The sequence below is a fragment of the Urocampus carinirostris genome, chromosome 16 (genome assembly GCF_059441175.1).
Source record: "Urocampus carinirostris isolate Australia breed hairy pipefish chromosome 16, RoL_Ucar_1.0, whole genome shotgun sequence".
Classification (NCBI taxonomy): Eukaryota; Metazoa; Chordata; class Actinopteri; order Syngnathiformes; family Syngnathidae; genus Urocampus; species Urocampus carinirostris.
The window spans coordinates 19,692,475-19,709,213 of record NC_142364.1 but is presented as its reverse complement, the minus strand read 5'-3'; the positions used below and the strand labels follow the sequence as shown (position 1 = coordinate 19,709,213).

General features: G+C 36.9%; 1 protein-coding gene across 2 annotated transcripts in view; it reads left to right on the top strand.

The window, feature by feature from the left end:
• LOC148350570 (AP2-associated protein kinase 1-like) overlaps window positions 1-13,368 on the top strand; it is a 33,253-nt gene extending 19,885 nt beyond the window's left edge. The window contains exons 19-20 of one of the 2 annotated variants that reach the window (XM_088355337.1): window positions 779-886; window positions 12,119-13,368. In XM_088355337.1, coding sequence (XP_088211463.1) covers window positions 779-886; window positions 12,119-12,612 — 602 coding nt within the window. In that variant the 3' untranslated portion in view covers window positions 12,613-13,368. Of the gene's footprint in view, window positions 1-778; window positions 887-2,089; window positions 2,981-12,118 lie in introns of those variants that run through there. The other variant, XM_088355338.1, reaches the window with a different exon arrangement.
• The last annotated feature ends 3,371 nt before the right edge of the window (window positions 13,369-16,739 follow it).

Below are 16,739 nucleotides of genomic sequence, written 5' to 3'. Positions count from 1 at the left end.
ATAACGCAGAAAATACGATAATTCATGTTGGAGCCACAGCCTGTCTCGACAGAAGGATTAATGATATAATGTTTGCCGGCTGTTTGCAAGGGCTATTACACTTTAGATTTCAGTCTATTGAACAGAAAATGACTGGAATATAGGAAACTCTCACCATTTATTTATGAACTACTTAATCTTTCTTTTTTTCTGCAGATTGAACCTATTTGTTTTATGAGCTTAAGCAAATGTTGTTTCTTGGTGCCACGGAACTATGTTGGAAGAAGGCGAAGGAGATTTAGACATTCAGTTTGATGATTAGTTTAATTTTTCATTCAAATAATTGAGAATTTCAAGGTTTGTTACATCGTGAAATAGATGGTAGGAATCTGAGTTGAACATAACTATTTGGGGCATCTAAGCAAGATTTCTTTCTGTATGAGCTATGGGGGTTAAATTTTCATTAAAACGGATTCAGAATCAGTTACTTTTGTCGAAAGAAATCTGAAACATTCATTCTTTGATCAATACAACTTTCAGTAATATGTGTTGGGTGGGGGTGATTGTTCATAATCAATATGAAAAATCATAATGATCCAGATAGATTTTGATATTTGAACTATATCACCCAGTGCTAGCCTTGACTATCATAATACCCCCAAAACTTCTCTTGATATACCTTCAGCTGGTGGGCCGAATACGGATATAGTCGAACCTTTATGGGTTTTGTGCCAACCTGATTCCCAATTTTTTTGGGGGGGTTGCGTCCATTTTCTTGACAAGGTTTTGATTTTTGCAGATTCATCCCTCCTTATCTCAGACTTCGAACCCCAACAATGCAGCGCTGAGGCGGCCACCGAGGACGAATTTGACCCCATCCCTGTGACTGGACGAAAGAATTCCCAAGGTATGTTCCTGGAGCGCATAGTATACTTGAGCTCATTCTCCAATTTTGCAAGGCATGCTCTTTTCTCTCATGGTCCAGTGAGAATGTTTTTTTAAGGTTATACCAACTTCTTAAACATGCAAAATTTGAGGAAATAGTACATGCTTTTGCATATAATCTGTATGTATTTCATCAGTATATTCCAATTGTTTTCCGACAATGCATATTGAAGACTACATGTCTTGTTTTTGTCATCCTGAGTTGTGACATCATCGGAGGAACACCAGGACTCAAGCACGCTAGTCGCGATATTGCTTGACGTGTTAAATAGTCGAAGAGTGTTTTAGTTTTTGTGGAGAATACCTAGGTGTTGTGTCGTAGGTGTTGCAGTTATGGTACAACAAAGGGTGAGCAGCCAAAAGTGGCTAACTCGCAAAACAACTCACAGAGAGCCACCAACAAGGGGGCAACTGGGACCGATCTAGAAAGGCAACTGCAGCCACGAGTCTGGGTGACCAAAACACATACAGTGAGCAGCCAGGCTACCCGGGAACCAAAAAAAAATGGGTATGGCAAATAAACTAACCAAGGAATACAGCAAAACTAGTGCTAACGCCAGGCTGGCTCATCAAAAAACACCGGGTGAACATCTAGGCTAACTAGGAACCAACAACGGCAACGGCCATAAACGCGAAGCCAGCCGGGAATAAAACAAGGGACACTGCAAACCAGCGCTTCCGCCATGGCAACCAACGAGCGCCAGCAGCGACACACACAGCGAAAAACGCAAACAAACAGCTACAATAATCTCCAAACAGAAATGAGCAATATGTAATCCCTATTCACTACAATCTGTATCTCTTCCGGAGCTTGCTCCACGTGTTGTGTTAATGGGATTCGCCATTTTGAGAGTGTTTCTTCAATGATGTCACAACTCCTTAGCAAACAAGCAACCTGGTTCAACTTTGAGACCATATTTCTTGAGTCCCCTGAAACGTGGAATACTTTGCAACATATTTGTGGGGAGGAACACTACATGTCTGTGCCTAACTGAAAAAAAAGACATTTCTGTTTGAGAATACCTTTCAAAAAGGATCATATCTCTAAAAGGCGCAATTCTACTTTCTCTTTCTCTCTGCTCCACCTTTTATCCTCTCCCCTGCTTTTTCCTTCCCAATTTATTTGCTCGACCGCCCTGCCCTCCCCTGTCTGTCTCCCGGCCAGTTTCAGGAGGCCATTCGCGCAGTAACAGTGGCGGCTCTGAATCCAGCTTGCCCAGCTTGGCCCGCTCACTTCTACTAGTGGACCAGCTCATCGACTTGTAGGCCTGTAAAATCCCCTTTTCTCCCTCCATCCCAGCCGCAACCTCTCCGCAGACCAGCTTCGAGTCACGCCGTGGATTACTCACGGGCCTCCTTCTCATTCTCGTGCATCCCTTGCCATCCATCCTCCTTTCTCAACCACTCCGTCGGTTTCACCCTACTCTACCATTGTCTGTTTCTTCTCCAAATTTCATTCTTGCTCCAGCTTAACCTTTGAATATGACATGATGTCGGCTAGCGAAATCAATAGCTCATTGTCGTCACGTACAATAAGCCTCGTGCTAAGTGGTCGTAGTTCATTGTGCACAAGTGAATTTGTTGTTGTTTGCCTAGATCAGAATTCCACCTGCCGTGTTTTAGTTGCGCTTCAAATTCTTATGTTTCAAACATATCCATTACAAGAGGGGTAAATGACAAGAAAATTGATGAGTGGGTAATGTTTAAAAGAGCACTTTTCCACAATAGGGAAGCAATAAAACTAAGTGACAAACTAACCTTTCTTTGCACCTTAGCTTGGCAATCAAGCGTCTAGTCTTAACATTAAAAACAAACAAACCCCCTAGAGCTATATGTCTGCAGCATTTTTTTTTATGGCAGCTGTCACTCAAACCCCTCCAGAAATCTAGACAATGGTTGGGCTTTTGTCTTAGTGCCCTTCCTAAATCACAAAAGTAAATAATGAACAGAAAAGCCCATAGTTTTTCTTTAAGGGTTTTGAAAAATAATAGGGACACATGGTAAAACGAGGGAAAGTTTACCTTACCGGTACTATAAAATCAATGTTAAGTTATTTTTAGCCATACAATGTGTTATTTTTTTCATTTTTTTACAAACAGAGAAACGATTTATCTATCTAAAAACAAGTTTACTGTACTGTGAAAATGTATTCTATGTACAAATATTTATCTTAAAAAATAATGATTTTTAAATAGCTGAAATTGTATCTTTTATTCTTTTCTAAACGGTCTTTTCCTTAGGTCACAGCTCGGAAACAACCTGTGATATCAAAACATATTATTCGGCACAAATTATGACTTGTTGGCAGTTTCTTTCGTATAATACATATTTTCAATTTCTTATTTGTTATGTTCACTACTTTTATTTTGATGGTTTTATTGCAATTGTGAAGGTGTCATCATTTTTTCTTTATTTTTTATTATATTTTACTTGTATTTTTGAGTTAGTTTTACTTATTATGATTATATTGTTTTTTCTTTTCATCTTCATGTAGTTTTGATTCTATTAATATGCGTATTATTATTTTTTTTAATAGATGCATTATTTGTCTGGTGCACGATTAAGCCACAAGGTTTTCTGTATTTAAATTAACTACAGTTCTCTTTTAGGTGTATAGCAATACCAAAATAAATATACTTTAAAAAACTTGTATATGAATTGACCCAACAAAAAATACATGAACATTGGTGCAACTAAGTACTTTCGGTATTTGGAATGTATTTTATTTCCGTACTTTTTTTAATCCTTTCTTTAATTTCAAAGTATAACAATGTAATGAAATTTAAATTTTAGATTCCTACTACTGTATACTAAAGCATATTTGCTATTACCACATAAGTCTTAACTAAAGCATTCAATTGTATTTTTCAACTTCAGGCCCTAGAATTTATTTACTCGAGTAAGTTCTCTAAAATGTGTTACAGTGCAAACGGATAAATAGTTGATCCTTCAAGCTGCTTATGAATCAGCATGTTAAGTTACTGCAAAACAGGTAGCCTTTTCCTCATGCCGTCAGATGAAATGTGATCCGCATTGGAAATTGTGGAGAAAAATTATAAGATTTGGAAACAAAATCCGGTATCCGCTTGAATATTGTTTTGGGCTAAGCAATATGTTATAATTGAGCTGCCAATACCATGCAAATCATCCTAATATCAACGAATAGTGTGCCATATCATTTACACTGCAGCACGTTTGTTCTTATGCGCTAATGGACAAATAATTGTAGAAAGCAAGCGCGTAAATAAAGACACTGTTCGGGAGATTTTTTCGGTAGTTCACTGATTTTTTGGATTATTTAGGTGATAATTTTATGAGAAGATAAGCATTATGTTGCACAATATTTCCCAGAATCGGATCAGTAGTTGATTAGGACATGCAGGACCTGACTTTTTGTATAATATCTTAGCAAATTCTTGGAAGATCACGTCAGATGTTTTCCATTTCTCCTCATCCATTTTCATATTCTGCTCTCCATTAGTGTACATAAAGTAGTCATCACCTGCCTATGTATATAATGAAGTCACTGTCATATAGCTTTATTGTTGATATATACATATATGATATATATGACTTTGTTTCCTGTCGATAAATGTTAATATGAATAGAGTGTTAGAGAATGAATGTAAGAAATGAATATTAGTCTTCAAAGAAATCTATGACGTATACCCATCAAATGATATTGAAAGAATATGTGAATATTTCATTCCTCTTTGTGGACTGTTTGCGTGTTTGCGAGGGAGGAGGATGTCATTTTGTGTTTCTCTGATGATACGTTCATTGTGGAAATCCTTTCCGGTCCTCTTCCTTTGTACAAAGCGTTCTCATGTGTTTACATGGACTGATATGAAGGACTATATTTTTATTCCAAAACAAAACAAACGAAAAAAAATACGCTTCTCTCTGTTGGGTTTCCTCTGCCAGCTCGGATGACCTGGAAGGAGGCGGAAAAAACGTTGTGCTTTTTGTGTCAAGTTTACCTTGGCTTTGCTGTTATGAGTTGCTCTGGAAAAAGCGTGGCAGCGTTGTCATGTGTCGTGCGTTTGAGTGTTTGAGTTGCCGTGTCCGTGTTGTTGTTCGCTGCAAATCTGGCCAGGGTTCTTCTCCTCGAAATGCCGTTAAAATGCAGAAAGAGGAAATGGTTTTAGTTGACCAAAAAAATGAGGAAAACTGAAATTTCTGAGAAATTTTCAATTTAAGTACCGACATTTAGGGCTTAACGCCTTCTCCTTTTGCCATCTTCAGGGTTTGTACGAGCGCTTGAAATCCTTAAATGCTTGAATCGTAATGTGTTCCCAAGGATTGAAAAGTGCTTGGATTTTGGTTGAAGTTATTGTAAATGCCTGAAATCTTTGTCATGTTTCCCAACAAGTCTGCTTAAAAATGACACACACTTCTCTCTGGTGGTTTTGCTTTGCCGTTGCATTTCTTCTTCCCTCATGATTAACAGCGGTTGGCATTAGTTTGTATGCCATTGTCCCGTGAAGCGCCATCACCCCCTACAGGTCGACGCCCGAGATGACAGATGCATGCTTCACAGAAACATGGCACTATGAAATGTGTATTAGTACAAGGATTACATATCGATGATGGACATTTATTATGGGCCATGCAAAAAAGAAAAGCAGCGTGTGTAATGGGAAGAACTTTCTGCAACTAAAAATGTAAGCTACATATTTTTACCTAACACCGAAATATATTTGCGATTTACTCAAGATCTAATTTCTTGATATATGCACAAACAAGATTAGAAATCACATATGTAAATTGCAGATATATTTGTGGCTCTGCAAAATACATGATTCACATCAGATTTTCTCTTTTAATTGTTCTGATAAAATTTTAAAAAATGTCTTTGAAAGTCCTTAGCAAATCCTTGAATTTGGACATGAAAATGTGCAAGAATCCTGTATCTTGTTGGAAATGAACTATGTCCAAATGAGCTCCAATTGGACAAAAGTAGTGCTTGTGTGCAGACTCGGGTAAACTCCACATGCAATGATAACAACATTCGGCTTAATTTTAAGAATTACTTATTTTACGATAAAGATTTGATTAAAATAAGAATGATATTTTTCAGCACTGCCAAAAAATATTTCTCACCCCATTGGCAGCAAGTTTACCCTTATGTAAAGATTGTTTTGGTCATTTTACAAGAGTAGTTTTTAAAAATAGTAATTTTATATGTGCATGTTATAGTTTGTTTCATATTTGTTTGTTAACTGACTATTTCGCCAATTTGATTTTTAGACATTCAATAAATTAAAGTTTCTTGTAAAAAATATTCTTACCTTATTCCCAGCAAGATTACCTTAATTTAAAGATCATTTTTTTTTGTGTTATATTACATAATTACCTCTACCATATAATAATTTTATATGTACACATTATAGTTGTTTTATATCTGTTTGTCAATGGAGTATTTCATTAATTTGGGTTTTAATCTAATTATTTTACTTATTTTTTGAGAAAAATGATTTTGAAATACATATTTTATCATAGATATTATATATTTTTTTTCTCTCTTTTACAGGAAAACTATGTTCAAAATATTACAAATTAAAGCAAAACAAAATATTATGCCGCTTTTTAGCACTAAACTTGATGATATGCATGAAAAATGTTTATCAATTTTAAGGATATTTGTACTTATTTCACAAGAAATATATTTTTATGTTTATTTTTCCTCTGTTACTTAAGAAATGTGCTCAAAATATTGTAAATTTAAGCAAAATAATATATTTGAAAATATGCATGAAAACTATGAAGCAGTTCTCAGAATTATTTGTTATTTAACAAGAAATCATTTTAAAATCCATTACTTTTAATCTTTATATTTTCTCTTTTACCTGAGAATATTTTCAAAACATTCTAAATGAATGCAAAATAACATATAATGCCCCCTTTTCAAAACACCAAATAGAATAATATGCACAAAAACTGTGTAGCAAGTTTAAGAATGTACTTTCTTATTTTACAAGATGAATCATTTTAAAATGTATATATTTTTAATTAGAATTTTCCTGTTACTTAAAAAAGACTTTTAAAATATTGTAAAATGACTACTCTAATGGTAGAAGATTTGGCTAACTTAAAGTATTGATTTCTCTTTTTAAATATATTATTTTGCTTAAAATATGTTCCAGTATAGCAAGAACGAGACTAGTTTTCTTTTATTGGGGTAAGAATTTTTTTTCGCACTGCTGTATTTTTTTTTTTTTTTTAAGATTTCAGGGAGGTCCAGGGAACATTCATTACTCAGAGATTTCTTTGCTATATTTCGGACACTGTAGAAAAGGAAATTTACCTCAGGACGATGATTCAACTGCACATGAACACAAGTCTTAGAGAGCAGTAGAAAATTTGTTTGTGGTATTTCAGTTTCTGTCAGCAAATAACTGGCTTTGAATTAAACTTATGGAGTTAAAGGTATGTTTTCATACTAATCTTTTCCCACTGAGATGTTTCTCTTTCGAGGCGGGCTCGAATAACTTCTCTATTTGGCCACATACAAGCCACAGGCTGCAGGACACAAGCATTAATTTGATTTTGCCTGTTTAAAAGTGGGGGCATATTTTGTACATCGGTTTGGCTAGGTTTTAATAACATTTTGCAAAAGTCAAATTGAGACCGGAAAGAAAATGATAGAGGGGCAATGGAAGCAATCATAATGCATTTTGTCCATGAAGTGTATATTCTGAATAACCATTGTAAAATGTACTTTAAGAATGTGTTGTATCACCCCTCCCTTGCACTTTCTTATATCTAATAAGCAGAAACTTGTTTTTTGCCCCTTTCCCCCCTCAGTCGCGGGTAGGCCAAACCTATGCAACTTGGCACTAAAAGCACGTAAGCAACAAGTGAGCAGTGACCCCGAGCCTCCCGCCACCCCCCAACCACCAAGCAGGAATGTCGTCCGGTATGCGTACGGTTCCGAGAGATGTTTCCCTCAAAACTTTTTGCTCGTCCTCATATTCCAAAAACTCCAATCAGTCCAAGCTAGTATGTGTTCTATTTTATTGTGCTCCACCTATACTTGTGACATCATTCCAGAGGGACGGCCAAATAAAACAGAAATGTGAACGTCAGCTTGAGCCTGGTGATTGATTAACACTGACTGTCTTTTTTTTCACCGAATTTGAAGGCACTCTACCCAAAAAGTATTTTTTTGTCATAAATGATCATAAAACCAAAGTAGAGCTACTGTATTTATTTATACTAAAATTGCCAAACATTGTATGCAATGGTAATCGAACCTGGGTTGCGGCGGTGAGAGCACAGAAACCTTTCGCCAATCTAAATTTTTTTCAACTTGCTCAAAAGGGATTTCGACAAAAGTATACAAGTTGCAATTTCGAGGTGCTTTACTGTTATATGACATTCGCTCAAAATTAGATACAAAATCGTTTTAGTAACTTTTAGGTGAGGGGAAGAGGTAAGATCGGGCCTAAAAAAATCCAACCTGACCCGGTCTTGCTCGAGAGTATGAAGTGGATAATTTAGAAAAACAAATCAGCAGGAAAGGGAGAAGCCCGGACTGACTTCGTGATTGGCGTTTTATGCCCGATCCCGGCTGGAAATTCTGGGCGGGTTTGCTTCCGGGTTCAAAACCTTGGGGACGTGTCGGTCGCTGCTGCTTCCACGAATGTCAACAACACTCTTGACCAATGTTCCCTCTAATCTTCCACGGGTCTGAGCGTTCACACAAAGTCGGTGAGCAACGCTCGAAACAACAGTCAGCAACCATAATCCCAAGTGTGGCAAGATAATTAATTATCAAACATGTCCAAAACATTTTGCTGAGTTTCCGGCAATGCAAAATTATTTTTCTCTTTTGAGAGAATTGACTCATGTACTTTTGCAAAGGTTGTACGGCCTACCAACGTCTTTTGTTCTTACAATACTTTCACAAGATATCCATTTCTTTTTATTTCCTGACATATTTTGTCGCATAATATTAACATTTTTGGGGGCTTATTTATTCGGTTGTAAGATACAGAACTGTACTTCATCACAGTGGAAGTACAATGTTGGCAACAAGATTCACTTGATATAATTGGAAATTATTTGAATGCAACACAAACTTTTCCTTCTTTTTTCCGTGGTTATTTTTTCTACTTTTTTTAAATTCCTTTAAAAAAAAAAACAATGATAGTCTCATTGTTTTTTTTTTTTCCGAGCTGTTACTTTTTCTTTTTGTTCTTTATTTACATTTTTCCTAAATTTCTTTTTCTTTTTTTCTGGCTTTTTTCTAAATTTTTCCTTCTTTTTTTCTCTTCCTTTTGTTTTTTTTTCAGCTTTTCACTACTTTTTCATTTTGATATTTATTTATTTTTTTTGTTCTATTCCACCATTCCTTTAAGTCATTTTGTGCATAATTTTACATAATATTTGGTCATGTTTGGATTAAAGAAGCAAAAACAACCCGAAGAGCCGTTTAGGACCCGAAAGAGCCGATTCCTTTTAGTGAGCCGAGCCGAAGAGGCCGGTTCTCGACAAACTCTATTGACTTTACTTTTCAACTTCGTTCGACATTGACTTCAAAATACCGCATTTAGGACACAACGTCAGGGGAACCCGTGTATTTTTACCTTCATGCACTGTAACTTTGACTTAAGTCGCTTCTTAATTAGTAATTTTGAGCCCTCATTTTTGTGCGCTGGCTAGATTTTCTTGTGCGCTGAGAATGTGCGAGCAGTGCGCAATTGCGCACGCGCGCAGCTTAGAGGGAACACTGCTCTTGACCCCTTTTTTTCTGCGACTCAGCCTTTTCTTTCGGCATTAGTAAATACTATGTACATAATCAATCGCATGAACTGCCCATCCAACTGTATGATCGTCGCTATTTTGAATGGTGACAAAAAAAAACTTGAGAAGGGGCCTCACAATTGGTAATCCCCCCTTACAAGATGACCAGGGTGAATTAGATTTGGCATTACAGTACACAAACATGGTAAACACTAGGTAACATGTTAAAAATTTCTCTAGAAAGTGCATGAGTCTAAAAAGTAATTATAGTAATGCAAAATATTAATGAAAGAATTAAATAATAATAGGTATTATTTTTATAACATTGATAAAATATTCTACCTGTCATCTGATATTTTCTCACTTTAGGGATTATTTTTTACTTTTTTAGAAAAATCCTGATAAACATTAGAAATAGATGAAGGGTTAAATAACAATCGTGAACTTGTATTTTTACAACCCAATGATTTATTTCAATATAAAATCAAATAATGATTACTGTTACATGAGTTAAATAATTTATGATGATGATTTTTGTCAGGTTTTCAATGTAAATCTCTTGAATTTCTGTCTCAAGGTAATTAGCTTGTTTTTATATTACTAAATATAAAAACAATGTTTCTCATACACACACACACATAAAGTAACGTTTCAACAATGAGTGTAATTATATCTCTTGTACCTTTATCAATCTTGTATTCTTTTATTTTGAAGTCATGTTGTCTGTACTGATTTCTCTGACGGGAAATAAACCACTCCCTCTCTCTGTTTGGGACCTCAGCCAGGAAGGACGTAAGTTCTTTGCTTCCACCATCATGTAGAATTAAACTATATACATGTATTTTATCTGTGCAAATATAGCCACTAAATAGTCTTAATAATGTCTATCCCTGACATTTTTTTTTTAAACTTTATTTTGAAATCTCGTGACTCCCTTATACCCCAAATTGACAACTACTGCACTAATCAATTTTTATTTTATCCAGACTCCTGAGCTTACCTAATCCTTTTTTTGTGTCCATTCATATTTAATTGTACGCAATTTTTGCATCGAGCCATTTACCTGTTAGTCTTCCTTTCGTGTAGTGATGTGTTGTTCACAAAAGTAACGGCTCTTTAAGCCAACTCTTTAAAATGAACGACAAAAGCCGGCTACCTACCGATCAGGAGCCGACTGCAGGCAATATGTTTTTATTTTTTTTTTTTTTATGGCTGATGTGAATGTTGAAAACTTGAAATTGGCTTGTATTATATGATGTATTTTTTTTTACAGCTGCAAACATTTTTATTTATATTTTGATTCTTTTTAAGGGAGCCTGTGTGGTTTTTTTTTTTAATATGTTACAAATTGTAAAGTTTATTTTTGTGTCTTATTTGTGTATAACACACTTTACCCTAAAAAACAGTTATTTTTGTATATTACCATATCATTAAACAAAATCATAAAATATTAGATACAACGGGAATTGAACCCAGGACGCTGCAGTTAGAGCGCTGAATTATCACCACTAAACCACTAGTGGTCCATATGAAATAAAAACATTAGATTTTTTCATATTATCACACTATTTTTACTCACAGGGCCAGAAATTAATAATAGGGAATACAGAAAAATACATTTTGTTCTAAAAGATAGTCTTCGTCGAGCCTTCTCTCTCGTTCTCTCTCGACCTTCTGAAGTTCTCCCGGCCCACGTTTTTTCCGCCAGCTCGTGTGCCAGCTCCTTCCATGGGCGTGCCGGGAAACGCCCCCACACCTCGATGTCTGGACCCCGAGCGTTTCCACATCATCAGGGCCGTCTGAGTCGAGAAGCGTTGATTATCTTATCAGCCCTTTGTCCCAGTTGCCCGCTGTTCCTGTAAACATCATTCTTCACAAGGTTGCATTGACCTCGCCCCACAGCTCAGCCAGTGAATATCTTTTGCATTTAAATGTAATTTGTATTTGATCGTACAAAATCCCTTATAGTCAAATGTATATAGGGTGCATCGCATTACACGGTGTTCGCCCTGGTGCGGGGGTGGCCGGAACCCTATACCTGGTACCCTCCTCTTGACAGCAACAGATCGCAAGTTACCTCAGCGCTCGGGTCGGTCCGTCCCCCACCCAGGCGCGGTTTTGCTCACGGCCGACTCTGTCCTACCCTTAATCCAGGCCTGGCCGCAGTCCCCCCTCTGTGCCCGCGTGGTCCGCCATACTTGCAAATCAAACCTCAACCCGGCACCAGCCTCCTGCGTCTATATGGCAGAATAGGTGTGAAATGGGTCTTAAATTTCACTAGATGGGGTATTTTAAAGTCTTAAAATACCAAAAATCCTGGTGGAACCTTGCGGGCACCCAAGCGTTGACTTCTCTTGAGGAAAAACGGAATGCGCTTTAGAAACTAATAAACGCGCTAGTCCCTACTCTCAAGCTTACCTGTCCATAATTGTATTCCTACTTGCAGACCAGCAGGCGGCGCCCTCCAGTAACATGCACAAGAACAGAGGCAAAATGATGGTGCAGGAAACTGCTCCTGCAGCAGAACGGAGCGGACCACCTGCCTCCCCTGAACCCAAACCCGTCTCCTCAGGGGAACATCCCCAGAGCGGCCCGCCTACCCCCGACATCTTCCTTCTGGCCCCTTTCAAAACCAAGATTGCAGTAAGCAGTGCCTTCCCCGAGCATGCTGATTCATCACCGGACATCTTCCTCCAGGCGCCTTTCGGCAAAAAGGAGCGCTTGGGTGCGGCCCGTCGGTGCCCCCCGCTAGCCAGGCCCACACCTCTACCCCAGCAGCCCGCGGCCGTTCACCGTGTGGTGTCCCGGGTAGGCAGGCAGGCCGCCATCAGCTCGGTGGCCGTGGGTCCTCTTCACTCTTGGACCATCGGGGGCCGGAGCCCGGACGACCCGTTTAGCGGGGCCCCGTTCCGGCCTAGGTGCTCTCAACATAAACCATGAACAGAGGACCTGCTTCACTGGAATTGGAATGACATGCCGTGAAAAAGTATTTGCCCCCTTCCTGATTTCTGTGTTTTTTGCATATTTATCACTCGCAAAGGTTTCAAATCATTAAACCAAATTGAATATCACACAGAGACAACCAAGGGAAATACAAAATGCAGGTTTTGAAATCTTGATTTCATTTATTAAGGCACAAAAACAAATCTGGCCCCATATGAAAAACCCCATAAACCTTTGGCGGCGCTAACATAAGTCAAACATTTACGATAATTGGTAATGTGGAGCAATTTTGGCCCACTCTTCTCTGCAAGTAGTTTTCAAATCTGCCATATTGGAGGGCTTTCTCGCATTAACTGTCCATTTAAGGTCACACAACAGCATCTCAACTGGATTTCAATCCATACTACAGAACCTTCATTTTATTTTGTTTTTGGACTCTGGTGTGTTTTGGATTCTTCTCCTGCTGCTTGATCCAAGAGGGATTCAATTTGAAGGTATGAACTGATGGCTGGATGTTATCCTCCAGGATCTTCTGGTAAACACCAGAAATCATTATTCCGTCAACCACAGCAAGTTGTGCTGTGGACCATTGGCAGACCATTTTATGATTATACATATATGTTTCTTGTTTTAGGATATTGTATCTTGTTCCTAGAGCAACGTAAAAAAACAGGAAAGGTTGTCTTATCTAACAGATGTTGGGTCATAGGGCTCTTTTTAGGATATATTTTCTATTTGAAAAAAATACAATAACCAATTCAGCATCTGCTTGAGAAATTGCTCATTTTCAGAATAAAGGTACTTCTTTTACAAGGATAAAATTTTAAAATAGCTTCAAACTAGAGTAGAATACACTAAAACAATAAAAAGTGTTTTGCTAATGGTAAGTGTTTGTTTTTTCAAAGTAATTGCAAAAAAGAAGTTCATTATAAAAGTATGATGACATAGTATATTTTCTCATTTTAGTTGAAGGTTTGTTGAAGAGTTTTACATGCCAAAAGTACTGTATATCCATATATATTTTTTTAGTCGTGGATTTAAGTCTTGAACCAAAGAAACTTGTGAACTTATATGTAATCGATGATTGCGTCCAATCTCTACTTTTGTCCGTACTTGCGAGTGACACAAACTGGAATTCAGCTGCTCTAGAATTGTTTGTCTTCAGTTTCCTGCTACAAGCAGTAAAACATATCAAGTATTTGACAAGGTAAATATATGTAATGTACTTTGTGTATTCAATGCCTGATTAGGAGTATTTTTTCAAGTGATTGTTCCACTTGACATTCTATTAAAAGGGACATTTTTTTAAACGCACACAAGTTTCCAATGTCAGTTTGAATTTTGAGGATTTTCTGAAGTGGTTTGCAGGATTAAAGGGACAGTGTGTATTATTTGGACACTGAATCTTGTTGTATTGTGTAGTGCAACCGAAAACGAGTGATGGGATGCTCAAGGAAGAGTACCAACTACAGAGAATCAAAGACACGATTTTTTTGTCACTCCTTTTGGCCTAGTCTTTCAGAAAGTTTTGGGTTTTTGGGGGGAGGGGTACCCGTAGCAGCAAGATGGCAGACACATGTCTCAGCTACCTCTAAATGAGGCTCATGTTATGTCAAATGAATGGAAATTTCTCGACCTGCAAGTTCAGAAGATAGTTCATGAATTGTGCCTTATTTTTAATTACCGTAATAATTTATATATTTTAGGAAGTATTTCCATTACGTTCACGGATCCTTTAGCAACCTGGATCGTCAGGGTACAACTTCCTGTTGTAGGCAAATACAGCTTTCACCACCTATTCCTCCCCAGAACATTTTTGGGGTAGGGGTTTACTCCCCCACATGAAACGGATAGTACTGATATCCATGGTTACCAGTAGCAGGAGTCTCGTGATCTGACTCAGGTACAGCACCTTCATCATCTGGTTGCCGTTTTTTTTTGGTGTAAAGCATCATCCCGCTCTTCTGAGACAAGCTGGACCTCGACGGGCAGCGGCTTGTAACAATACGGTATTTTTCCATCGTTAGTTTTGATCACTCCCACTGAGTAGTATTTTTTTAAACAACCTCAAGTTCTCTTCAGTTGCCTTGTTAATTACATATAATATAATATACTTATTGTATAATAATCGCTTGATTGCACTTGATGTTTTTTTTCTTTAATATTAGAATTTCTTTAATATTTAAAACTTGATTGTTAATATGTGACGTAATTCATGTATTGACCACACGAGTGCGCCCTTTTTCAGTGAGAAGGCAAAAGTTAACGGCACAGACTTCGCTATGATACCAGAATTACGGTATGAAATTATTTATTTTTATCATTTTCCCAGTACTGAGAACCGCAATTAGAAGTATTATTTATTTAAATGAGAAAAAACATGTAGTTTGCAAGTTAAATTACCTCAGACGCAAAAGCAAAATTGTTGCCGTTTCTGACAGAACCCAAACATGTACAGGAAACTTTTCTATTTTTACTATTTTGGCCCAAGTTACGTCGTCTCATTTACCATTTTATGAACATATTTTCAGTGCAGGGAAATTACGGCATCGTTTTTTGACTTTTACTGTCCGTTTCCTGAAATTTCCCAGAGAAACGCCTTAAATGATCTTACCCGACTTTCCTTATGTAGGCTATTAAAAAACATATGGAAAAGATATATACAGTATTAGGATTTACTATCTTCCACTCCACCTTTGTGATTTCTTTGCAGGATTGGTCCCTTGAGCAGCAACTGCAGAGATGGGTTGCATTTCTAAATGATTTTATGGTCTGGGAAAGTGTCTTTCATTTTGGTAGTTCCCCGCCAAATGTTTCAAACAAAGTATTCTTACATTCTTTTTGTCCTTTAATCTGCTTACTAAGGCTACTCTTTGGGGTTTTGATGAGAAACATTGAATCAAAGATAAGAAAATCATGTTTACAATACATTTGTCTAAATAAGTGTTGCATTTGTTTTTATTCTTTAAGCAATGAAGAATGCTTATGAGGTTTGTATATTTTGGCTATTGAACGCTTGCAAAGAATAAGGTTTATAATTTTAGAGGTTTTTTTTTTTGACTATTAAACGCTTGCAAAGAAGAATGCCTATAATGTCAGGGTTGGTTTATTTTGACTATTGAATGCTTGCAAAGAAGAATGCCTATAGAGCCAGGGCTTATAAATTTTGACTATTAAATGCGTGAGAAGAATGCTTATAATTGCAGGTTTTTTTTTTCCTTTTTTACAATTGAACACTTGGAAAAAAGGTTGCCTATAGTGCCAGGGTTGGTTTATTTTGACCATTTAACGCTTGCAAAGAAAAATGCCTATAATGCAAGGGTTGGTTTATTTTGACTTGTGAATAATAGCAAAGAAGAATGCCTATAATGCAAGGGTTGGTTTATTTTGACTTGTGAATAATAGCAAAGAAAAATGCCTATAATGTCAAGGTTGGTTTATTTTGACTATTGAATACTGGCGAAGAAGGCTTTTAATTGCAGTTTTTTTTATGTTTTTATTTTCTTACTATTTAACGCTTGCAAAGAAGAATGCCTATAATCCCAGGATTGGTTTATTTTCACCATTGAATACTTGCAAAGAATAATGCTCATAATTGTAGGCTGTTGTTTTTTCACTTTTGAACGCTTGCAAAGAAGAATGCCTATAAGACCAGGGTTGGTTTATTTTCACGATTGAATACTTGCAAAGAAGAATGCTTATAATGCCAGTGTTGGTTTATTTTGACTATTGAACGCTTGTAAAGTAGCATGCTTTTGATGACAAGGTTTGTTATTTTGGCTAGTGAACACTGCAAAGAAGACTCATAAAGCCTGGGTTGTTTTATTTTTAATAATGCTAGGTTTGGTTTACATTGACTTTAGAACAGGTTGGATTATTACATCTTGAGGGTTTTGTACGGTCCTTTATTGTTCTCCTTGAGAGCCTAACATTAATCGACATCTCCTTTCCTTATTTTAAGTTTTTGTAATCACCCTAATAAACAAATTACTTTCTCCTGACAGCTATTGCTTGCAATAACACATTTTTCCAAAGTCAGCAAAAAATATAATAAAAAAAAAACCTGTTCCCCTTTAAGGCCCAAAACTAATAGTTTACACTGTAATCCACCTCTTTATTTTGTT